Consider the following 25,375-nt stretch of genomic DNA (forward strand, 5'->3'; position numbering starts at 1 on the left):
AAGGAGAGATAACAGCAATGCGACTGTCTAGTTCATCTGGATAAGACCCAATCTTCAATTTATTGTTCACAAAAATTTGTCTGTTGTATGATAGTTTTCATACGATAAAAGATAGTTTATCCATCAGTAATAAAATTTGAGCAGACAAAGTATGGTTTCTTTGGCCTTAATGGGTCAAAGTAAGAACTTGATACAACAAGATCATGTTGCCTGAATATATGGTGCTATGCTCTGAACTTTTAGAGTACTTGCAAAAGCCGACAGGCAGTAATATCGAGGTCATCTTGTGGATAAGTCTAGATTGCACAAATGTGATGCTCCGATCTCCCTTCGTTTGCTTGAAATGATTAGCTGCCAAACTTGGTGGGACCGGCGCAGAATCGGTTTTGGCAGCGCCGTCAGATGCCATAAGCATCTCGATGTCTTCAGCAAATAGACCTGATTAGATGATTGTCATCGATTTCGAAGATATCAAGGGAAATTTTGCCCTGAAGTTTAGTCAGTTAGTTATGTCACTTTGTAGAACTGGCTTTACAGCCAAAGGAGCGTAGCTGTGCCGTCCAGGCTGTGAAACCCTGGCCCTCTTTCTGACAAAAATTGTCCCCCCTACGTCCCTCCCTTATTCCTGCTGACAATGTACTGTGGTCGACTGTAGCAGGTGTGAGTCGTACTGCAGGAATTGGGGAAAATAGGGACGACAGTGGTGACGCAACCCCGTTTCCCTCCTCGTTCTTACCCTGCCGCCTCCCCACTAAGCTCCCCATTCTTTACATCGGGAAACTGTAACAGTGACAAAACACAGGGCCAAATAACTTTAAAAGAAAAATCACTAAAAATCATAAATGTGTGTGGATGTAATAACCAGTAGTTCAGAATCAAATTGCAAGCCTTATTAAAGTGTATATGAAGTAAAAAACAAGTTTGACTTATGTGTTTGTTTATATCCTCATAAATCGAAATATCCGGTTTTAAACTTACTAAAGCTCTTTTATGGGGTATTTTGCCCGCCTCAAAGTTCGAAATTGGCGCTTCGAAGTGTCTCCATCTTGCGCTCGGTCAAAGCGATCAGATTTCACCGGATATGACGTAGCCAGTGGTTCAGAAAGCACGAAAGCACATTCGAAAGCACGAATATTCAGAAAGCACGAAAGCACATTCGAAAGAACGAGTATTCAGAAAGCACGAAAGCACACTCGAAAGCACGAGTATTATGACGGAGAAGAAGGCAAAGAAAGGGGGAAAGAACTATTGCTTGGCCGGTGGCCACAGTGGAATAAACTGCGATAAAAAGACAGGGACACCGAACATCACAATGCATTACTTTCCGTGGGACGAGAAGTTACGTGCAAAGTGGACACGTTTTGTGCGCATTCATCGGAAAGATTTCGTCCCGAGGAAGTCCTCATGTTTGTGTTCGACTGATTTCGATGAGAGCTGTTTTATAAACAGTGTAAAAAGGAAAGAAGATAGGCCTGCGCGACTCCCACTCGCGTGTTTTTAGCCATGTTCAGTTATAGTTTTCTATAACGAGTACTGTATGTCTTTCAGGGAAAGCCCTTTCTTGTATGAGCGGTGCTCCCTGTAAATTTTCTTTTAGCGCTGTATTTTTTTCTTATTAAATACCATTTCTGGTTTGGAGGATTTGCGTGATAGTCACTGAACAAAGCCATGTGCTTAAATGTCGCATGTTTTGGATTTTGATCTCAAAGGTCATTTCTGGTTTTTTTTGCTCTATCTATTTGACCTCTTGTTGTTTCTGTTTAGCGACTGTCGTTCTTATGCCGTTTGTGGCAATTGGTTCAGGCTTCGTATGGCTCATTTCAGTGTGTCTTGCGACAGTATAGCCTCTCTTTTTATCTTTGTAAGGATTGGATTTGAACCGTGTAATAATCATTATCTTGCAGCTTTTGTATTGCCGGGCCCGGCTATTTGCTATTGTGGCAAGATGTTGTGTTACTTATCACGGTTATTTGTCTCTTGATCCTTTCTTTAGCATTGTAGCTCAGTTCTTTAAAAGCTGTACAATGCGTTAATTTGAGGGCTAAAGACCGCTTTAGTTCAGTACGGCTGTGATTTTGGTATCGCTCCGCTCAGCTCCGCTCTGTAACTGTGACGTTTGTGTTTATGTTGCGGGAGCTTAGTATTTTCCTCCTGTGCTTTGACAGGGGCACCAAACGACAATTTTCTCTCAGATCCTTTGAAACGTTATTTTAGGCGATCTGGAGTGGCTTTAAAGCTCTATAGGTTCATTTTAGGCAGCGCTATAATATTTTTATCTGTTCGTTTATTCTAGGGGAACTTGAGTCTTTTCGAAATTACTAGGGCATTTTTGTCCATTTCCCGAAAACCTTAGGTCTTATTTCCTTTCCGAAAATCGTAGCTGACCTTTTTTCGGTACCTGAAACAACATTTTTATCAATCCGAAAACACTAGGCCTTAAATTTCCCATACCACGAAAGTTCGAGGTGAAAATTCCCTTTAGAAAATTGTAGGAGACTAAGGGCCTTCCGAACAGATAATTTACCGAAACGATCCGTTGGGTGCCCCTGTTTTGATTACGCCTTAGACTGATTACTGAGGCAATTCTTCTGTGTTGCTCTGGCTAGGGGCTGCTACGAGTCCTTCAGCCGTTAGTAAATTCTGTGGCATTTTAGGCAATGGTCAGGCAAGACCGCAGTTTCGATCCTAATCTTGTGGATCTCGTCAGTTGCCGATTCCTGAGAAATGATAGGGATGAGTTCTCGGTATCATTTCAAATAAACGCGCTCTTTTCTTAGGATTTATACTCGTTGGAAGGATCGAAAATCCCTCGGGGAAAGACCATCTTGATCCTCCTCGGTGTCTTCCTCCTCATCATTACTGTGAGCAAGCGGCTCACCTGCGTAGGGTTCCACATGTCCGACTACTTCCATTTCATCGGATGACTCGGTGCTGTTGGATGTTTCTTGGCTCGAAACGGACTCAACAGAGGATAGCGTACCATCACTTTCAGACATATTTTCAAAAGCTGTATAGCATTCACTTTATCGTGGTCTGAACTGAGCACGCAAAGATATTTTCGAGCACGCGATAGCAGAAAACAAAGCGTAAACAGAGCCGTGAAACCACTGGCTACGTCATCAGAGCTAAACTCGTTACCAGTCGCCGGAGACACCACTTTGGGCATTTTAAGTCACTTTGAACAGCCAAAACACGGTTTTTTACCTCTCTAGCACTATTCTTTTTTGTGCGTTTCGGAATAAGGGTATAACCACCTACCAATTCATGAAAAAAATTTTTTTTAGTTCATATGCACTTTAAAGGTAATTCTTATTTAAGGTCAGGAGTTTTGCATTACAATAATTCGATACCTGCTCCGCCTACGAGGAGCTCCGCCTCAGTTTTCAGTTTTCAGTCAGCAAACCCCGTAGCCCTTAGATAGTTTCGAATGTCTGTGCCACAATCTCTGATTGGAATACATTGGGTATTCGCTGGATTTCCAGCACTTTGTCTACATTGTCCTCCAACAATCGAAGCATACTCACACGATACCATTTCGGCTCAATTTGTTTGAACGCCATGAAACCAGAATCGAGCATTTTAAAAGTCGGATTGCAGAGCAAAATAAACAAACTGAAGCGATCTGAATACCAACGTGGGCTAACTGCACGTTTAGAAAGTTCAGTGACAGAAAATACAGCTCACAAGTAAATTGCAGTTACAGTTTGTATCGAAGGGGCAGTGAAGAATTACCCTTGGCATGCGCCCGGGGGGTACCATTCGACCAGAGGCCCTTTGATCTTCCTAGATAAGTCGAAGGGCCTCTGCTCGCAGGGTACCCGGGGGGTGAACCTTTATATAAAAATTGACGGGGGTGATCGAGCTTTCAGGCGTTAAAATTCGTGGTTTGGTACCTGTCAAAGGCATGTCGGTACCTTTTAGCCAGTTTTAGGGTATTGAGCGAAAACATATGAGAAAGTTATGATAAATATCAGTAAACTGTCACTTAGCATATTCATTTTAGAATTGGTACCACTAAGTGGGAAAATTATACAGACCACGGCTACAAAACAAATTCTGGTACCTTTTAGTGGTACTTTTCAAAATTTATGACGATCAACTCGTCAATTTGATATAGGAGTCCCCCTCCCCCTGGGGGTAAGTGGTCTCTGCAAACTGTAACGCAATCTCTGCCGTTAAACGTATTTTTAAATCGCGGCAAAATGCATATATCGTTCCTGATTGATGGGATGATTTCTACAATGTACAGAAAGCTCGCTAAAAAGGTATGAATTACGTAGCACTTGTAGCTATTGATTCATTTGTTCTAAAGTAAGATTCAATGCAAAACATTCTGATCCGAATTCAAAACGTTGACTACGTAAACTGACCTTTGTGACCTTTATGTACGCTTTTGAACTCGCCAGTGAGTCTAATAAAATTGCTACAATCTTTTGTGCCTGCCCGAAATGATTAAAAACCATGGAAAGTAATATTATAAACGTGGGCCAAAACCTCTAGCAAGTACCAACAAACAATTGTTGTTTGAAACGTTTTCATGTTGTGTTTATCTGAGTTTTAGCATCGGAATGCCGAGACAGAAAAGCTCAAATTTCACTAAAGTATTACTTGTAATTCGCGGCCTCAAAAATTTCCTTTTGTGTTGCCCATAGTTTTGAAAGCGGATTTTATAAGAAGAAATGATGCTCTTTCACGTGGTGTAAACCTTTATCCTCAACGCCATGTACCAGTTGATGATTTTAGCCTCGCAAATTTGTCAATTTGGCATCACGAGAAATCGCTTAAAAAATTGTAAATATTGAAAAATCTCCTAAATATTTAATTTTCACTTCAGATGAGTATCATACCATTCATGATGTCCATAATTATGTACTTTATCAGACTGGATGTTTTTCGTTTGGAACAAAACTGGTTTGATTTTTAAAACAAGGTCCTCGCAACATGTGGTGTCAGACACCGAAAACCCGGTTCAGGAGCGGTGAATTCAAGATCATAGCCTCACATCAAAAATAATTATCGGATCGAAGTAAAACATGTATTTCTTGCAATAGTTTACCGTGGGCTATGTTGTGAATTTTTTTGAGAATTTTGAATTTTTCGCTATTGCACACCTTTGGTTGATATTTACAGACATCCGCTCTTAAGGTCTGCAGTGTGCGTCTTTGTGACGCCAAAACTCCATGAAAACCTGCTGGGGGATGTATTCTGTCAAATGTGTCCCTCAGTGCCTGGCAGCCCACATCCACCACAAGACGGCAGAGCCGAGCATAATTTGTTGTCTCCTGGGTGGAAGCAGATAGTGCAGAGGCGGCGGAAGCCATGATATGATGACTACACCACTCAGTTAAGCTAAAATAGCAATTAATATCCTTTGATTAGTGAAAAACTAAATGTTACTTTAAAGCCCATTTAAATGGTTCAACATTTGCCCAACATTCGTTCAACAAAAGTTGAATGGATGTTGGGCAAATGTTGGATGAACGGAGTGTTCAAACAGTTTCAACGTCATTCCACATTTTCAAGAACAAAGAAAATGTTGAATCGATGTTGAATGAAAGTTTAAACCAATTTAAATTCGATTCAGCACACACAAGCAACAGCTTACAACATTTTTTTTACGCTTTCAACAATATTGAATGACCTGTTCAAATGCCCCCGAAATTTGGTTCAACAACTGTGTTGAATGAATGTTCACATGTTGAAGCAAATGTTGAAACTGTTTAAACAGGCCTTTAATATTTATTGTTACTTTTCATCGTCCATCATATCCCTCTTCCACTAATTGTTCCTGCTTTGAGACCCACTTGGTCAAAGCCTGATTATAAAGCTAATCCTGCATTAAAGTGAACTTTATATCAATCAACAGACATAACTAATCAATGACGTCGATGAAATCAATGAGTAATCAATAGGTAATCAATATAATCACTTGATTTCTCATTGACTATTGCCAATGATCGATCAATGAGTAATCAATTAATAATTGATAGGCCACAAAATTTTCAGTCATCAATTAGTCATTGATTGCATTGATTAGTCATCAATATAATCTCTTGGCTACACAAACCATATTAAATCAGAAATAAGAACAATTTCATATTTACATTTATAGATCAAAACAACGGCCTAATATAGATGGGAAACTTTTACCCCGGCAGGAAAACTTGTCTATTAAAAATTGCATGTATATTATTTTTCAGACTCCTATAGCCAGGAGAGTGAGACAAACAACTCTCTGACATAAATGCTAAGACCACCCTTAAGCTAAAGCACGATGTCAGTTTGAAGAAAAACACTGTTGTTAGCGTTCAAATAAAGGTACAAACAAGCAAGACACTGAAAAGAAATCTTCGGTAACGTAAGCTTCTCAATGACCTCTTTCCAGTCTCGCTTGTGGTCTAAGACTGTCAAACAAAACACGATTCCATCGCCAGGAACTCACCAATTTCCACCGTTTTAGATGTCGAGTGCTTCAGTTAGAAGTTATTCTTTCGATTCACCGCTTCAAAATGGTGAAATTTCCGTTTGAAAACAGCACACTTGAGTCCAGAACATGTTAAAACAATATGGCGCGACAATTTAATCCGGTTTTGATAAATAGATCAAATGATGCGTTGACGTCACACAGGTAGGGGTGAGTGGGTCCCCTCCCTCGCGATATAAGCGACAAGAATGGATTTTGATTGGCCTGCTTCTGTTTAAGACAATCAGAACAATACATCCCGAGTAGGAGAGGGGAGGGTTTAATGAATAAATTAATGTACAGATTTGTGGCTACGAGGAAAAAGAAATCGACCCGTTTTTAGACACGGTATGCCCCTTCAGGGCATCCCGCGTAATGAGTGCGAATACTGTATATTCAAAGTCACAACAAAAGTAGTTGACTATTAATATCATTAATTGAATCTAGACATGACAACCACTCAGTAGTTTCACAGTTGGTTTCAGGCATTTAGACTATAGCAAATTATCCAATAAAATTCCGCTATGTAGAGTTAATCACTACAGAACTGAGTATTGCTTCATACCTAGCATGTAATTTAGTACTTAACAATTGGCTCACACCATTATCATTTAGGCATCAGAGCATTTGCTGTCTACGAATTCGCTTTTTCAAGTTATCATAATTAGCTTTCCCACCGACCTACTTCAATTCCGACTCAGGTAATTATGATTTTGGTTGTAATTCACATGTATGTTTTTACTATTTTGTTTCTGTTTTTATACTGTATTTGTAATTTTATTGTACAGGTTTTTGATGGGCCTCTGGTTATCGTAGTTTATTGCTAGATTGTAATTGGAATTAATCATTTTCCGTGTTCATGTATGTGTAGTATTTCAATAAACTGCCTGATCCCAAAAATAAGTGGCTCTGGAATGAGTTTCTGTGTTTAGTACTGTGTGTTTAGTACTGTGGCCATATCATAACAATGAATCGAACATCAAGCAGAAAATGTGGAATTAATTTTGCTGACTGTACTCTCACTATAGTGAGAATGTTTCTCAATAAATCTTTTTCATGCAAGGCATTCCACTCATCTTCAAAAGGGGTCTTGAGCAGAGCTTGAGCAGAGAAAAGCATGGGAGTTGCCGACGTCAAGAGACAGAACCTCAACATGTGAATGAAACTTGATGGACTTTAATTTGATCACAGACGATAATGACACTAAAAATCAGTGACATTACTGACACCTTCACGAAATGGAAACTTGGTAACAAAATATAATTTTGAAAAACAGACAGACAAACTTGCTGAATTCCAAAGTGACAAACCATTTCATGACATTAAATAAACACAAACATTTCTTTGGTGTCGTAATAATAAATTCCATCACACTTATCGCTGTTACCTTTATAGCAAGAAGCCACACTCCGCGTCCCAAGAAACGGCAAACGGCAAACTGAAGGGGCGTTATATTCCTGAAACAAACACAGCAATGATCATGACACTTTCATACTGTATCGAGGCCGAGAAACAAGGCTGAGAGAACCAATAAATAAATCCGTCTAGACTAGCAAAACACTCATGTAAACGTTATAAATCTACACTACCTGTGCTTATTGGTAAACAATCAATTTTCGTCATATTATACAGGATAACAAGATGCCCCTAATGGCATTTTCGCGGGATGCTTAATGTGGCCTCATTTATTCCCATAGTATGCTTCGCGGATTTATAAAACTAACCTAGCTAATGGAATAGTTTGGGCGCTTTCCAAAAAAAAAAATTCCGGTTTGAAATTTCGGAAATTCTATGTGTTCAATGGAACGATACATTCCGGTTGCACAGACCCGACCCAAGCCACCATGCGTTTGATTCGCGCCAAATAGAAACAAAACATGGCCGACTCCATGCCAGTTTTATTGGCTTTGGAGTTGTTAGACGATAGTGAAATTAAAGTTGATGAGTTTTTTGATGATAACAATGATGTTATTCATTTAAGTATTGCATGTTGTTTCGTGAGACAACATTTAAATCGAGTGCCCAATTTTTTTTAAACCACTGTTCCGTCGTATTTCCCTGATGAGTTCAAGAGTCACTTCCGAATGACAAGGCAGACTTTTGAACTATTTGCTCAAGAGGTCATGACCACGGGAAGAATACCAATCGGTAATTCATCTGGAAGAGCACCTATTCCACCTGCAAAACAAATCTTAGCGTTCCTGTGGAGCACTGCAAACGAAGAACCCACTCGAGCAATGGCAGACGGATTTAACTTCACACTCAGCGGCGTTGACCATGTTCTTCGGAGAATAACGCAGGCAGCTATTGATCTTTCAGGGCGATACATCAGATGGCCAAATGGTGAGTTACGTTTGGTTTAAGCTTGTAACGTGTCGTTCACTTGTTCTGATAGTGGCTCATCTTGACATAATTCTTTAGAAAATCAGAAGCAGGCCATCAGAACCAGCTTCGAGGAAGGAGGGGGAATACTTGGGGTGATAGGTGTAATTGATGGAACACACATAAAAATCAGAGCCCCAGAAAAGAAGCCAGAAGTATACATCAACAGGAAAAAGGTCCACTCCTTGAACGTCCACCGGTAGTACAAAAAGACAAACAGGATAAAATGTACAACTTATCAATAACAATAACTAAAAATAATACTGAATAATAATAATAAATAACAATATTACTGATAACAATAACAATATTATCAATGGTATCAAGGGACATGCTATGTAAAGACAAGTATGATGATAGGTACGGGGGGGGGGGGGGGATACTCAAAAAACTTTTATATGGGGAGGCTCCGCCCCGAGGTCCAACCCCTTACCCTTTTATATACCAATTTTCACGAAAAAGGTACCCCTTTCATATACCTTCTACTGACAAATTGTACCCCTTTCACATACCTTGTTTAGAACTTTGCATCCCTTTTAACCACTGTAAATGCATTGTCATTTTAAAATAGGAATCCATCACAAAAATAGAATATTTCTTGATTTTATAAAGCCTGAAAATTCATCTGTTAGCCCTTTGGACTCTTTCACATACAGACCCAAATGGCAGATTTCCCTACCCTTTTGTATACTTCAACGAGTAAAATCCCTACCTTTTCATATGCCTGAAGCCTGAAAAAAGTACCCCTTTCAGGCAGAGCCTCCCCATATAGGCCATTAAAGGGAGTCCCCCCCCCCCCCTGCATTTTGCATGTGTTCTAAGTAGTTTAAAAAGGGTAACCTCAAAATGTCTGGTATTCAGTTTTATAATGTGCAGTTCCAGAAAATATCAATACTCCCCCCACGGAAGGTTCTTTTGTTTTGCACCCCCGTCCCCCCAGGAAATTCCAGTTCAGCTTCATACTTTGCTTCTAAAATTTTGGCTATTAAGACCCCCTTCCCCCTAGGAATTTCCGATGATCTTCCATGGGGTGGGTATGGATTTTTTCTGGAACTGCACAATAATTTTATTATTGTTTTGTCAAAAAAAAAAAAAACCAAGTTTTCCTATCAGATCGTATTCACTTGACTCCTTAGGTTGTTTGTGATGATAACCTGGTTTTCACAGATGTTGTGGCTGGATGGCCTGGCTCAGTTCATGACTCCAGGGTCCTTCGAAATTCTCAGCTTTGGAATACCTCTGCAAATAAGTTTCCTGTGCATACCCATCTTCTCGCAGATGGAGGCTACCCACTATTGAGGTATCTAAATAAACAAAATGTTGCTACTATTGTGAATTCAACAGCAGGTATTAACTCAAACTTTGCAAGTTATTGGTTTACATAATTTGAAGTAGTTTTACTTTTTGCTAGTCATTTGGCAAAATAATGCAACTTCTAAATGGAACCTAGGATTACTAGGCCGCTATATTCATTGTTGATTTTTTATTCTCATGTCATAAAGTTGACCAACTCAACTTCTAAGTACCGATAGTCCAGTTCATACTCCAAAGGAGAACTTCCACCAAATAATACCACCTCAAAGATAGCAGCCACTGTGGAATGCTCCAGATCATACCTTTTCAAGGAGTCCACCTGTCCCTTATCACATGGACAGAAGTTTGAGGCCCAACAATAACCATTGGCATCAGTGCAGTCCTCAACCATCTGGATACCGTCGTTACCCCTCTCCAAAACCAAAAGGAAGGAGAGGATTAAAATACAACACAAAATCAGTACTTAGGGGTTCAAAAGGAGAAGTATGGAGAAAGTCGCTTGATACAAGTGCAGTAAATCCAGAACGACTACAGCCACTTTACTACATCCCAACCTGACCCACTAGCACCCCTAGCAACATCAACTCCAATTAATGTAGATTCTGATATCAATGTGGAAGACTCTGATCCTTCTGGTGAAGTGAATGTTGTGGATCCAACTAACAGGGATCAGTAGTGCAGTACATGTAACTTATACATGTACATTTGTGTGACATTTTTTTAATTACAAGGAATTTATTAAAATTCGTCCTAATTAACACTATTACTAGTGAACCAAAAAGTAATAATGTTAATTCTGGTTGCTTTATCAACGTTTTTGTTTTACATGTAATGCTTTACCAGAACATAAGAAAAAAGCTGTTACGAAGGTTGCCAAGGCCTTTACATTTTTTTATACAAACAAATGTTTTAAGAACATGGTTGAAATTTGATGTTTGGCAACATTGTGGCTCATGTAATAGTTGATGAGTGCCTTTATTTGTATCAGTTGGTCATGTGTGATTTGGTTTCCCAAAAACTTGCAGCTATAGCTGACTTCAAGAAAACTGAAAAAGTATGTAACTGTGAGCTACATGTATGATTTGAGAAAAGGCTCCCTCCATAAAATCCTTATTTTCACTATATTCACACGAGACTGCCATAAAAATGTTGTTTGATCTTTTAATCTATATCATTACCAAAATGTTCTATCTTCTTCTTTGAGATGGGAAGGTCACATGACTCAACTGATGCAAAAGGCCCAATGCCTTTCTTTAGAAAGTAATTTGGGTTAATTACAGACATAATTATGAAGATATTTTTTAGTATGTGTAGTGTACTGTAGAAGTTACTATAGTAATTTTGTCGATTCTTGCTGCCTATAAGAACTCTGAACATTTCTAAGAAACTGACTGGTTGAATCTGGGATAGAAAACAATGTATGAACAATTTACGGCCACATTCAAAAAACATGTTAACATCTTCTCAAGTTCTGAGTTTGTCTGTGCTGAAATGTTGAAAAGTGTGGTGCTCAGGATCCTAACACTCACACTTGGACAAATACACAACTTTTGAAAATGGGCTAACACAGGCCTTCCTTTACTACGCTTTTATTTCCTTCCCTTCCTTTCCCAAAAGGCTAGATCTTGGGAATAATCACAGCTGTGAAGTGTTGTAAAAGTTGCCGAAAGTGGCCAAGTTAAAAAGGCCTGAAAAAATTACTGGAAAAGTTTTAGAAAATGGGTAATTTATTCAAATTAAATTTGTTTTTGATAATTTACATCTAAAAAAGTTTTTGCTTGGAAACCTCTACATATATATTGCGAAAAATATCAACTTATACCAGTAGCCAGTTGTGTGATTTCTGCCATACAAGTCTACTGGAATAGGAAATGGCAACAGTACATTGCACTTTTCTTTAAAGTTTTGCAAGAAAAGGTCATTTCTACTTCACCTATCTCAGCATTTGCATCAGCTGGTGTCCCCCCCAGTTGATTTCTGCAAACCTCCCTGGGTCATTTTCTTACAGTTTGGAACAGGCTGTATTATAGATTTGCATGGTATTCATAGACTAAACAAAAACTTGAACACCATTTAGTCTTAAAAAATCTTGCTTATAACAGCAGGTTTCCCTGTGTGGCAAAAGAGTAAACTATAGAGTTGGGAGTTGGTAGGAGGAGGTGCATGAGAGAAGTATAACTTTCAACCCGTAATAAACCCTTGCTATATATTGTGCGCTAACAGAAGTTATACAAAATGCCTACAACAAATATCCACAATGCCGAAAGTAATTAATGCAGTGTCTGGTAGTTATCTTATCTAGTGAATGCAAGTACAATTAATTACAGTCAATTACAGTCATTATATATATCTATATATATATCTTTGTATGTATATATTATATATGTATATCTTTAAATTATATTCTGTAAATATATACTAATCAACTGCACTACCCGCCTAGATTAGCCTATGCTATTTGCGGGCTAGTGCATTCTTGCCTTACCTTTGTGAAAAATGTGCTTTAATAAATTGAATTGAATTGAAAAAATGCATAATGGCAACTTCTGTAAATGCTTCAGAAAAGGCCTCTTAATGCTGCAAGTACTTTTTCATTTGCCCAAAAGAATACTCGCATGGGTTTAAATGGGGGGGAATAGGGAGGCTGAAATACAAGTTGAACCCCTGCATCCTCCAGTATTTCTCTCACTGCCCTCTCAGTTACTCTAGCATGATGAAATCCACAGTTATCTATGACGACTATGTCATCAGGCATAAGTACTGGTACCCGCAAAGTATCTTCAGTTTCTACGGCATACTCGAAGAAGCTCATCAATTCGTCTCCATTTGAGGGGCCTATCAGTATGCTATAATAATCGATTCCACGTACACTTTGCAATAGGTTTACAGTATAGTTAGCATTAGATGCATACCGTTGAACTTCTATTGCGGACCGTCCGACATAAGCGTGACCATAGCAACGATTGCCGGTTGTCTTTATTACAAAGCTTTCATCAAAAAAATGAAGTTTGGATGGATCCATTCTTGAGGTGAGTTCAAGATACTCGTTACACCTCTCGACCTGGGCATTAGTTTGGCTCTCACTTGGTACGACGGAAAGTTTCTTGTAGGACATGCCAATCTTTCTTGAAATTGCTTCCTGGATTGTTGACAAACCTGGTATGCTTCGCCTATCGCATATTCCATCATTAAGCAACCTTTCACGAATTTCCCTTGAATACATGCTAGGTTTCGTTAGCTTGAACAGCTCAATAGATTCAAGGACGTCGTCTGAAAGTTTAGAAGAATATGTTCGACCCCCTTGACTAAAGGCATCATATGCACCATACATCTCATAATGTCGAATGATTTTCCAAACCGCTCCTTTAGTGAGACAAACTGATCTAGAGATCGCAGATGGTCCCTCTCCAACCAAATAAAGGTCGATTATACGTCTTCTCGTTTCCTTATTGACAGGTCTGCCTGGCTTGTATTCGCGACCAAAGGCCGCTAGTCTGAACATTTTGAAAATCCGTGGGCAAACTCCAAATCACTCTTCGATTTTCGAAATGTCGCTCCAAATCTTCGGAAACAACAGGAAATGCCCAAATATGGCAAACAAGAATTCGTTATGTTAATTAAATTTTTGGAATCACTGCAGTTTATGCGTGACCTGGGTTGACTGTAATTACAAACATTTTTCCATTGTGCCTTTGGGATAGGCGAAACAAGTGCTTTAGTCATGGAACAAAGACTCTGCTATAAGTGTTTTCTTAGTTTTGTTGATAAAATTGTTGACTTGGGCCTGATCAACCCAAAAATGCAAGAGGCATACAAGAGCAACAAGTGAGAATACAATAGCAAGTCTTAGGAGGGAGGCAAGTACTCCACTGAACATTGTAACAAATGTCTCGGAGGACATTTCTTTGAGTCGGGGCGTGTGTGAGAGATGACAACTGCATGATGTAGAGATGATGTAAGCGATCATGTGGTTTCAGCGACCGCATGCGATAGGGGTTTTTTCTATCATACATGTTGTTTATTTAAAAGAAATGTAAAGTGCATTTCGCGGATCGGTACAAACCGAAATGAATTAATTAAAGACAATCAAGTTCTAGAAAAACTGTTGTTCGTTTCAGGTCACAAAAACAGGCAAAAAGCTTTCCTAAATGAAAGCTTTTAGTAAAAATTGACAGTCAAATCTTTACTCTTTTTGTGAAAAGGATTTCAATTCGACAAAGTGATCATGATGTGATGTGTGTTTTAGCTTATCTATGACCTCTTCTCCTCTTATCGCGGTTCTACAACTGTCAAACAAAGCATGATTCCTTTGCCAGGAACTCTCCAATTTCCACCGTTTAATTTAACTGTCGAGTGATTCTTAGAAGTTATTCTTTCGATTTATCGCTTCAAAATGGTTAATTTTCTGTTTGAAAATGGCACAGTTGAGTCTAAAACATGTAAACAATATGGCCGCCACAATAGCAACAAAAACATCCCCTCTAGGGGAGAGCAGAATTTAATCCAGGTTTAATGAAAAAATCAAATGATGATTTGACGTCACAAACGTAGGGATGAGGGAAATCCCTCCCTTGTGATATACGCGCCAATAATGGATTTTCATTGGACCGCTTTTGTTGAAGACAATCAGAACAATACATCTTTACTAGGAGAGGGCAGAGTTTAATGAATAAATTAATGTGCATACTGGCATTTACGCATGATGCTGTGCATGATTTATTTCTATTATACGCTTGGAAGATTTTTAAAGCTATCTTCCCTTCGCAATTGAAATATTGTGTTACCGTACTCGAGATCATACCGGCAGTTTTTTTCTGAAAATGTCGTGACAGGGGCAGATGCATATCTGACTCACGCGCTATTCAGGGCTATTTATATTTCCTATTAATCTTCCAGATCATACCGTCACACAGGTAGGGATCAGTGGCTCCCCTCCCTCGCGATACACGTGCCAATAATGGATTTTCATTGGCCCGCTTTTGCTGAAGATAATCAAGACAATAGATATCTACTAGGAGAGGGCAGAGTTTAATGAATAAACAAGATGCCTATACTGGCATTTACGCGAGATGCTGTGGCTAATTCATTTATTCCAACTGTCTGTTTCCCCTATTGATAAACCTATCTTTGCTAATGGTTTATTTTGAGTCACGAAGATCGCGTTATGTTGTTTCCCTTGTGTTACGCTACTAAGGGTCTCACCGGAAATTTCGGAAATTCCATTAAGATAACGTAAGCTTCTCAATGACCTCTTTTAAGTCTCCCATCGTGGTTCGGGACTGTCAAACAAAGCACGATTCCTTTGCCAGGAACTCTCCAATTTCCACCCTTTTGATGTAGAGTGCTTCTTAGAAGTTATTCTTTCGACTTACCGCTTCAAAATGGTGAAATTTCTGTTTGAAAGTGGCACACTTGAGTCCACAACATGTTAACAATATGGCGCCACAATTTAATCCAGTTTTAATGAATAAATCAAATGATGCGTTGACGTCACACAGGTAGGGGTGAGTGGGTCCCCTCTCTCGCAATATAAGCAACAAGAATCGATTTTGATTGGTCTACCTCTGTTGAAGACAATCAGAACAATACTTCCCGAGCAGGAGAGGGGAGAGTTTAATGAATAAATTAACGTACAGATTTGTGGCTACTACGAAGAAAAAACAAGATGCCTATACTGGCATTACGCGAGATGCTGTGGCTGATTCATTTATTCCAACTGTATGCTTCGCAGATTTATAAAACCATCCTTGCTAATGGAATAGTTTGAGTCACGAAGATCGCGTTACGTTGTTTCCCTTGTGTTATGCCACTTAGGGTTTCACCGGAAATTTCGGAAATTCCATTACGATAACGTAAGCTTCTCAATGACTTCCTTTCAGTCTCCCATTGTGGTCTAAGACTATCAAACAAAGCACGATACCTTCGCCAGGAACTCTCCAATTTCCACCATTTTAAATGTCAAGTGCTTCTTAGAGGTTATTCTTTCGATTTACCGTTTCAAAATGGTGAAATTTCCGTTTGAAAACGGCACACTTGAGTCCACAACATGTTAACAATATGGCGCCACCATTTTAATCCGGTTTTATGAGTAAATCAAATGATGCGTTGACATCACACAGGTAGGCGCGAGTGGGTCCCCTCCCTCGCGATATAAGCGACAAGAATGGATTTTGATTGGCCTGCTTTTGTTGAAGACAATCAGAACAATACAACCCGTGTAGGAGAGGGGAAGGTTTAATGAATAAATTAATGTACAGATTTGTGGCTACGACGAAGAAAAAAAAAAAAGAAAAACAAAAGAAAGAAATCGACCCGTTTTTAGACACGGTATGCCCCTTCAGGGCATCCCGCGTAATTAATGTGCAGATTTGTGACTACAACGAAGAAAAAAAAAGAAATCTACCCATTTTTAACTCGTGAATGCGCGCATGCGCAATGAACGAGTTATAGCGATAGCTGACTCTCGACTTGGTCGGTCGATCAGTCGATCAGTCGATCAGTCGGTTTTGTCGTTAACTTTCGGGCGTGCGCAGTGAATGAGTTTTAAATTCAATTAGTGGAAAAAAACACGCGAACATTTGTTGTTCATGGCGCATCAGGAAATTCTTATTCAATATGTAGAGAATAATTTGACGATCATTTAGTGCAAGAATGGAGATTTTTCGTTCAATCTGAGCAAAGTTTCAAGTTTTTTCAGTTTTTCAGAAAGTCCGGGGTCGTAAACTCAATTAGTGAAAAAAAAAAAACGTAAAAATTTGTTTCACGACGCGTCAGAATTCTCTCATTCATTCTGTAGAGAATAATTTGACAATCATTTTAGTGTAAGAATGGAGATTTTTCGTTGAATCTGAGCAAAGTTATAGGATTTTTTCGTTTTTTTCTACGAAGTGCGGTTTCTTTCAAGAATTAAAAATAATTTAATTTAGAAATAATTTAATTAAAAAATAATTTAATTTGTCAGTTTTCACGCGAAAGTGGAACGTGCCATGTCACGCATCATTGACGTCGTAAACAAAATTATGCAAATGAACACTTTAAGATCTTGTCAGCTTTCATAGAGGTTTCAAAGGGAAAAAATGTTTCATTTTCGAAATTTACAACTGGTAATTTATGGGAAAGCAAAAGGACGCGGTCGATAAATAATTCTTATTTAGCAAGAGCTTGTCATACTTCATTATTTTTACTTGACGATTGCGTGGACTGAACTCCAAAGGAAAAATTTCACGCATTTATGTCGGGCATGAAATGTAATGCGATACTTTGTTGAACATATTTCCCTTTGTGAGATCGGCTTGCCCTACAGTAATTTTGTAATTTTAATTCCCAAAAAAACTTCACTTGCCGGGCAAGTGATGGTCAGAATCCACTAGCCCGATCGCAAAATCCAGTAGCCCCGGACTATCGGGGACACGAATTTGCATGACGTAGCCGCACATGGCGTGCTTCTATGAACTTTGAAAAAAAAAAGAGACACGTGATTTTTTTTTTTAATCGGCGCATCAAAATAATCTTATTAAATCTGTAGAGAACAGTTTGACAATCATTTTTATAGTACAAGAATGGTTATTTTTCGTTACATAATCGGGCAAAGATATAATTTCTTTTAGCTTTCAAGGAAGTTTCCGTAGCCGTCTAAATTTCAATTACTATGTGTCATCTGCATTCACGAGTTGGCTCACAGGAGCCTTTGATTAGACACGGTATGCCCCATAGGGCATCCCGAGTAAAAATAAGAAACGGAACCCATTTTTAGACACTGTATGCCCCTTAGGGCATCCCATGTAAAACAAAAAGATAGGCAACCCATTTTTAGACACAGTATGCCCTCAGGGCATCCCGTGTAAAAAAAAAAAAAAAAAAGATACCTGACACAAACCTAGACACGGCCTGCCCTGCGGGCATCCCGAGTAAAAAAAGATAGGGAGCCCATAAGTTTTTAGACACAGGATGCCCTGAGGGCATCCCGCGTAAATATCTCCACATAACCGTGAATGAAAAATTAACGTAATGAGTTCAGTTTTTGCACTTTGAAAGAGGAGAGGTTGACAAAACTGTTTTTCGAACCAGGCATAAGGCGCATCTGATCGCGTGAAGGTCAGATGATCAGACAGCGATGTCACATGATGCAGTAGACGTCAAAGCGATCCTGAGCAGCTTGCTCAAGGAAGGCTTACTCTGAAGTTATTGGAAAAAGTCACTCTAAAAATTCACGCAAAACGAAACTTCTTCCGTTTAACAAATGATAAGTAATTTTGTACAGGCCATGGGGATGGTGATGAAATCACAGCGTATAATTAGCTTTTAAAGCACGCTTCCTCGCAATCAGAAGTACAGAATGTCTTGTCTCTCGCTGCATCTGGCTTTTCACTTCACACCAAGTGATCCGCTCATTTTAACAAACGGTCTCCAAAGAGAAAACCCCGGGAGAAAACTCACCGACTTGACCAAAAAAATGCACTTTTCCTGGAGCGTCAAAGTGTAGAAGACTCGGTGGCCTCGTAAAATATGAATGTAGCAGTCGACAAACTTTACTCGCGAAACTAACACGGATCTATTCTTAGATATTACAATTTCAGAATTTACAAGCGTTCAGCTCACTATCTTAATGGCGAAATCCAAAATATTTCTTCAACTGGGGGCAAATCTGGTTGGAGTCACCACAAAGTTACATTGTTGTAAAGAGTCTCAGTTTATAATCGATACGTTTCTCAAATCATGCGAGGTGTCCATATTGTTTGCGCGAGACGATTGTTCACATGATGACAAAAAGATGTTTAAAATTATTTCACGCAAAATGAGTTGTGAAACCTCTAGGGAACTTCTCATATCTTTTTTCATATCAACCAATGTAGCTCAGTTCTCAAAAGCTTTCGAAACGAGAATGGCCGTCGAATGAACAGATGCAGTTTTCTGCACGGATGATCTGATCAACTGTGGATATCGAAGACGGCAACGGAATGTACGTTTACATATGTTTACTCGAGCGCTTGCAGGGAAATGCAAGAGAACTACTGGGAACAAATGACCACTAAACAGTAATTCACCTTAAAAGAATCAAATTTGCTGAAAAGAAAACTACGGTAAACTTTACCGCTTGCAATATCATCAAACAAACATGCCTACGGGTCGTAAATTTCATTCCACACATCTTTCTTACCAGGAATAGACGAATCTTCCCAGCTACGATTATCCAGCTTTTTGGCAATGTGTTCCTGTAACAAAGAATTAACATTGAACACCAAGCTTAATTAATTGTATTCATCAACTTAATCTGGACAAACAGCGGAGACAAGAGAATTATCTGCAATCATCACTGATACCTGTAGTTGTTGAACGCTTCCGCCCAAAATGTTCCTCGAAAAGCAATTCAACAAATTTATCAGCTAAGCCGCGTCAATCAAGCCGCACCCTGAAAAATATGAGGGGCGTACGATCAGGGGCAGGAAGAAGACAAAAAGTCACGCCAAAAAAAAATCTGGAAAAAAAAAACACCACACACAGTGATACTCATACAAATAATTACTACACGCTGTACTGATTTTCATTTACCCAATAATCAACGCTCAGAATTAAAGTCATCTTTACTTGCACGGCTAAGCCAGGATGCAATCACAAACAAAATGTTTCACCCAGCCGTGATTGCTTGCTGCAAACAGTGCGTGATAAACTGATATGAAATCCCCCCCCCCCCCGGGTATGAAATGCAAATCAAGCAAATCATTGGCCGTTTGCCGAGAAAAGATCAGAAAAAGATCAGTGAGTGCCGACGTACCCAGATCTTCTCAATACGTTTTGTGACGTCACAATAACTGGTCAGTGGTAATCACCATCAGGATGTCGTATGCTTCGATGCAGGAGGGAGTGATAAACGGCGCAGATATCGGCGTTGAAAAAATTCGAGGTGTCCGGCCATCGTGACGTCACATGAACGCATTTCAAAGAGACACTTTTTCTTGGAAGCCGTTTGTTTACCTAAAGCCCAATATTTCAAGTGGTCCATTACAACACTATGAAAGAACTCAAGCTATGCTACATGCTATTCAATCCCTCCCTTATCACTCCCTCCTGCTTCGATGTGTTCTTCGAGTTCGATGAAAGGATCGGTATTTTGCGTGGTTTTAGGTAGAAAATAATCTTGACACTTCTCGCTTTTTGTGAATTCGATTCTCTTAAATGGGCTTTAAATACTCAAACCACGTCCGTCACGAATAACGGTACAAGGGAGTCATTTTGCGAGGAGAAGTGTGGAGTTTGCCGACTCGAGGTGACGTAGCGTCGATGCGTGCTGCCCTGGCCTTCAGAATTGTCAGAAACAGCGATGGGTAGGTATCTTGGCAAAGTAGAAGATTGGTTCTGTATGAAGCTGTTGGAAGAAGTGTGAAGACTGGCTGGATTTAAAGTGTTATTTGCATGAAGCGATAGAGGTAAGTCGGAACCATTTTTGTGTTGTGAAAATATTGCACTATTAACGCGCGCCGACATGTGGCACATGCAGTTTATTTGGAAAACAAGATGCCCCTCTAATGGCATTACACGGAATGCTTAATGTAGCCCCAATTATTCCCCATTGTATGTTTCGCAGATATTTAAAAAATATCCTCCCTTGGCCATTGAAATAATTGTCTGAATGGTTTTATTCAGATATATTGCGTGATACTTATCGTTGTGTTACTAGGAATCATACCAGAAATAACTATGCAATAACGTCATGACCCCGCTGAACTGGTCTGGCCTCCTCTAGCTCTATTAATCCTTCGCGTTGATCATTCGATCTGTTTTTTAAAGCGGATTTTCTTTGCTGTGAACTCTCCCAATTTCCGCCGTTTCAACTGTCGAGTACTACCTAGAAGTTATTATTTCGATTTACTGCTTGAAAAAGGTTGGTTTTCTCTCTGAAAACGGCAGATCCGGAGTCTTCAATTCAGACATGTGGCCGCCATTGAACGAAAACAACTTTTCCAAATGATGATTTGCTTTGACGTCACACAAGTAGAGATGAGTGGGTCCCCTCCCTCGTGATATACGCGTAGATAATGGAGTTTGATTGGGCCGCTTTTGTTCAAGACAATCGAAACAATAGATCCCTTCTGGGAGAGGGAAGAATTTAATCTAGTTTTAATGAATAAATCAAATGATGATTTGACGTCACACAGAAGTGATGAGTGGGTCCCCTCTCTCGTGATATGTGCCTGAAAAATAGATTTTGATTGGGCCGCTTCTGTTGAAGACAATCAGAACAATATATCCTTACTAGGGGAGGACAGAGTTTAATGCATAAATTAATGTGCACATTTATGACACCGATGAAAAAAAAGATACCCGACCGAAACCTAGACACGTCATGCCCTGCGGGCATTCCGTGTAATAATTCGCACCTTGAAGACTCGCGTCAAAGAAACTTTGATAAGAATTTTGCCTTTAAAGACTGGCTTGTTTCCTTTTTCAATCACTTCTCTGACTTTCAGCGCCTTTTGGAACGGGTGAAATCAATTTTTTCTGCCTGCCGCCGGCAGTCAAAACAAAACATTAAAATGTGTTCATTTCATTTACTAGCAGTTTTAACAGCAAGTTATCATTAAAGATTGAAGAAAGCTTGTTTAAGCCTATATAATGGTGATGTTTTCTAAAGGGAGTAGAAATCGAAAGTATTGTGATTTGTTTGCTTCTGCGAAGGCTGGACAAAGATTATCCAAGGTGATTCAAGGCCACTTGTAAATTGAAAATATATTCGGTTCGTTGACAATATTCCTGTTAACAAGTGATTTTAGATTTCGATTACTCGTTGATAGTTCATGCAAGTTTTTACAAACGACTCCTGACCGTTTGTTTCTACTTGTAGCTACTATAATTTGAAAGTGCCCAACTGCTGTATACACGAAACTGTTTGCATTTGTGGGGTGTGGTCAAGTTTCACTTCTTTTGACGCTGAAAAGACAGTCAACAGTTCAAAGAGGCAGCAATGTACTTGTGGTATTCGTACTTGTCAATAAAACCCTGTAGTTTATTTTATTTATTATATAAACAACAGTGAAATACCAGGTGAGCTTTCGTGCGAAAACGTGATATCTTCACACGTGAAAATAACACCGTTACTATGGTTACATAATAGCCTTTCACAGCGAAAATGAAATGGTTTGGTATTTTATTGGTGTTTATATAATAAATATGCGCTGACTCTTGAAATATTTTTCAACACTCGAGAAATTTTGTATCTCCACGCGGCCATGTAATATCCTATATTTATTCAGTCATCTGAAGCTTTCACAGACACACTGTGCATGTATCTTTCTCAATTTTTATTTCAACTATCTTACATGTGCATTGCGTCTACGTACATAAATAACCAACTGTTGTTTTTCTGCCATTCATCTAATTTTTTAGATAAGCTTTGCTTTGTTTTTACATTGAATGTGCTCAATGAATCATACACATCACATGCTCAACCAACATTAGGATAATATTATGATCCCCATTACTAATATTGCATCAATGCTTACCGCATCAACTCCCCCCTTTTCACAGCATTGCAATTTATATGTACTGTGGGTTGCATCTCAGCGTGGACACAAGACAAAAAAACAAGTTCTTATAGGGTGCCAGACATGACGTGTTTTGAAGTTTGACAGCCGTTAAGTAAACTGTCGGGCCAGGGTGCGTTCTACTCATAAGCTTTTTTAATTTTTCTCAACTTGCAGGAATATTTCTCGCCCAGAAATAGCACACTTGTCTCTAGAAAGTATTCTTAACATCTAAAAATGCTTGCAAAGAATATTTTGTTGATCAAAAACTAATCAAGTCAACAACAGGTGCCTACTCCAAACTTCAAATGCTTGGCGCTAAAACATGTCATGTTTGCACCCAAGTAGAACATGTCTTTCCCTCCCGTGTACACGCTTAGATGCAACTGATGGTATCTTCTGCAAGATTCTTACTTGACTTGTAGACATTTTATTTCAAGACACTATAACACCTAGTGGTAATATATGTACTTATTACTGAACTGTTTATTGTTTACCAGCTTTTGGTTACTAAGTCAGCTGTCAATGCCCAGTCAACATTAAGTCACGAGGTTACTCCTCGTGACTTGATGTTGACTGGGCATTGACAGCTGACTTAATCTTGTCAACTTTCTCCTGAATGTTTTTAACAAACAGGGGTGACTTGAAATACTTGCGATCCTTTTCTTTAGGCATTTCTAACGTGGATAATTTGTCACCATCATCATCATCTCCATCAATACCAGACAAGAGTCCTTTGTTCCATGACTGAGACAGCTTCTGGATTTCAGAAATCAAGTTGGGAAGACAGATGGTACATCCAAGGCTGTTGCCATCCTCATCAGCTATGCATGGAGAGTGAAATGTGTGGCCACAGGACAGCCGCTGGATAGTTGCTTGAGACGGATGATGACAGGCTTCTGCATCACAATCTACTAAAGGCTGTGGTCTAGAAGAAGGCCATCTGTACCCCAAAGGCAAGGACTTGGTACTGAATTCCTTCTTGAAACTTGCTAGATAGTATGGTGCTTTGCCATAAGGCCGTCCAGCTCTGTTCATTGGCCTTGGTAGCATGTAAGATTTGCCCAGGTTCAATGACACCCTCTCAAACATGGCCAGGATTCCCTCAGATGCCAAACCTGTAGATTAAAGGTAAACTGTTTTTTTTTTTTTTGGATAGAAGGCAGGCATTACACTGCATTTTAAAATGAAATTAATATGAACTGATAAAAATCTAGGTGGAGATATTTTGTTGTTGATGTGCACATGTATCTTTGACTTCCTTCTTTGATAAAGCAAGTGGACAGATTTAAGGGGATCAATGAAAACTCCCAGACCCCCCCCCCCCTTAGATCTTCCATTGATAAATACCTGAAAGTACAAGTAAGTCTTGGTCACTATATCCTCTTAGGTATTGTGGAACATAAGTCTTCTCAAATCCATCTTCTTGAAAATTTGATCTTGCAATCAGCCTTGCTGTTTCCTGGATTTTATCTCCTTTGTCTGTCTTTTTTATTCTAGATCTCAACGTGGAGTGGAAGATCTCAACCTTCTTCTCATTCAACACAGAACATAGCGCAGCCTTGGCGGCATGGTACTCAGGGAAGTTTTCCTGTTGGTGTTGGACATCACTGATCCATGAGAGAGATGCCTTATTGTAGTGATGTCTGTCCATTGCCACAAACATGATGGCTAGACGTTTCATTGATGATGCGAGCTGTTGAAATTGCCCACCTCTCGCAATTACTGGATAATGCAGGAAGCACAGAGGGATGAGCTCTTCAAAAAGATGTAAGAGACAACTATATTCAGTGTCCTTACATTGTCCAAATGCCTGAATAACCTGCGTACGGATGCTCAACCAACCACAAAATGCTAGTACAATACACAGTGCCACTTCATCTGGCTTGGGCTTTTCAGCCAATCTAACTCTCTGACCAAAAACGGATGCATAGACCTCTTTGAAAATTGGATAGTACTGCTTTACAACATCTTCTGAACTGTTCAAGTAGACATGAAACTGGCCTAACTCAGGGATTAGGGATGTGACTTCCTGATCCAATTTAGCATGACAAACAATCTTCTTTTGATGGTACCACGTTGGCCAGTCACCCACTGTAGGTACCACATTCAATTTAAGGAATTCTTTAAATTCTGGGATGACATCAAAAATGTACTGATGACAGGCCTGGTAATCATCTTTGCTGCGCAAATTCTGCTCAATTTCGCCAATGAGGATGGTTGATTTCAAGGTAGAGCACTCCTCTTGATCTTCTCTTGAATAAACCCTGTAATGACCAATAAATTGTTATTATAGGCAGATAAATGTTGCAGACTTACAAACTAGATAATGTGTAGGAGAAACTGTTTTAAACAAAAAGCACAAGTAGAGAAATCTGGGTATTAATCAGAGAACTGATTAAATGACGCACTGGTCATTTATAGAAGTTGTGCCAAATCATCAAACTTTCCATACATCTTGTAAAAGTGGACTACATTAAACAATCACGCTACACAAATTTTAAACCAGTTTACATTGTAGGTGCTGAAGGTGTCTGCGTTATAAAAATTGAACATAATAATATTTATGGTAAAGGTTCGCTTTGTGCGCTAAAATGTACCATGTGCACTCAGTCAACAAAGTGCACCTTGTACTTAGTACAGGCTACTCTTTTGACTGTTTCACATGTTAGTTGGATGGTTACATGTATTTTCTATG

General features: G+C 39.3%; 1 protein-coding gene and 1 long non-coding RNA gene across 3 annotated transcripts in view; both read right to left on the reverse strand.

Annotated features, from left to right (window-relative positions):
* LOC146474522 (uncharacterized) overlaps positions 1 to 19,568 on the reverse strand; it is a 43,459-nt gene extending 23,891 nt beyond the window's left edge. The window contains exons 1-4 of one of the 2 annotated variants that reach the window (XM_085117106.1): positions 19,480 to 19,568; positions 19,317 to 19,371; positions 7,851 to 7,920; positions 5,139 to 5,349 (exon numbers count right to left, since the gene is read on the reverse strand). In XM_085117106.1, coding sequence (XP_084973232.1) covers positions 5,139 to 5,321 — 183 coding nt within the window. In that variant the 5' untranslated portion in view covers positions 5,322 to 5,349; positions 7,851 to 7,920; positions 19,317 to 19,371; positions 19,480 to 19,568. Of the gene's footprint in view, positions 1 to 5,132; positions 5,350 to 7,850; positions 7,921 to 19,316; positions 19,372 to 19,479 lie in introns of both variants that reach the window. The other variant, XM_085117107.1, reaches the window with a different exon arrangement.
* Positions 19,569 to 20,034: 466 nt separating this feature from the next.
* Positions 20,035 to 23,354, reverse strand: LOC146474523 (uncharacterized). Its single transcript, XR_014866176.1, has 3 exons — positions 23,234 to 23,354; positions 21,535 to 23,187; positions 20,035 to 20,677 (listed from the first exon to the last, which is right to left on the reverse strand). It is a non-coding gene; the product is annotated as an uncharacterized LOC146474523 (long non-coding RNA).
* Between the last annotated feature and the right edge of the window lie 2,021 nt (positions 23,355 to 25,375).

The sequence above is a fragment of the Pavona decussata genome, unplaced genomic scaffold, assembly GCF_977016875.1.
Source record: "Pavona decussata unplaced genomic scaffold, jaPavDecu1.1 SCAFFOLD_89, whole genome shotgun sequence".
NCBI classification, from domain to species: domain Eukaryota; kingdom Metazoa; phylum Cnidaria; class Anthozoa; order Scleractinia; family Agariciidae; genus Pavona; species Pavona decussata.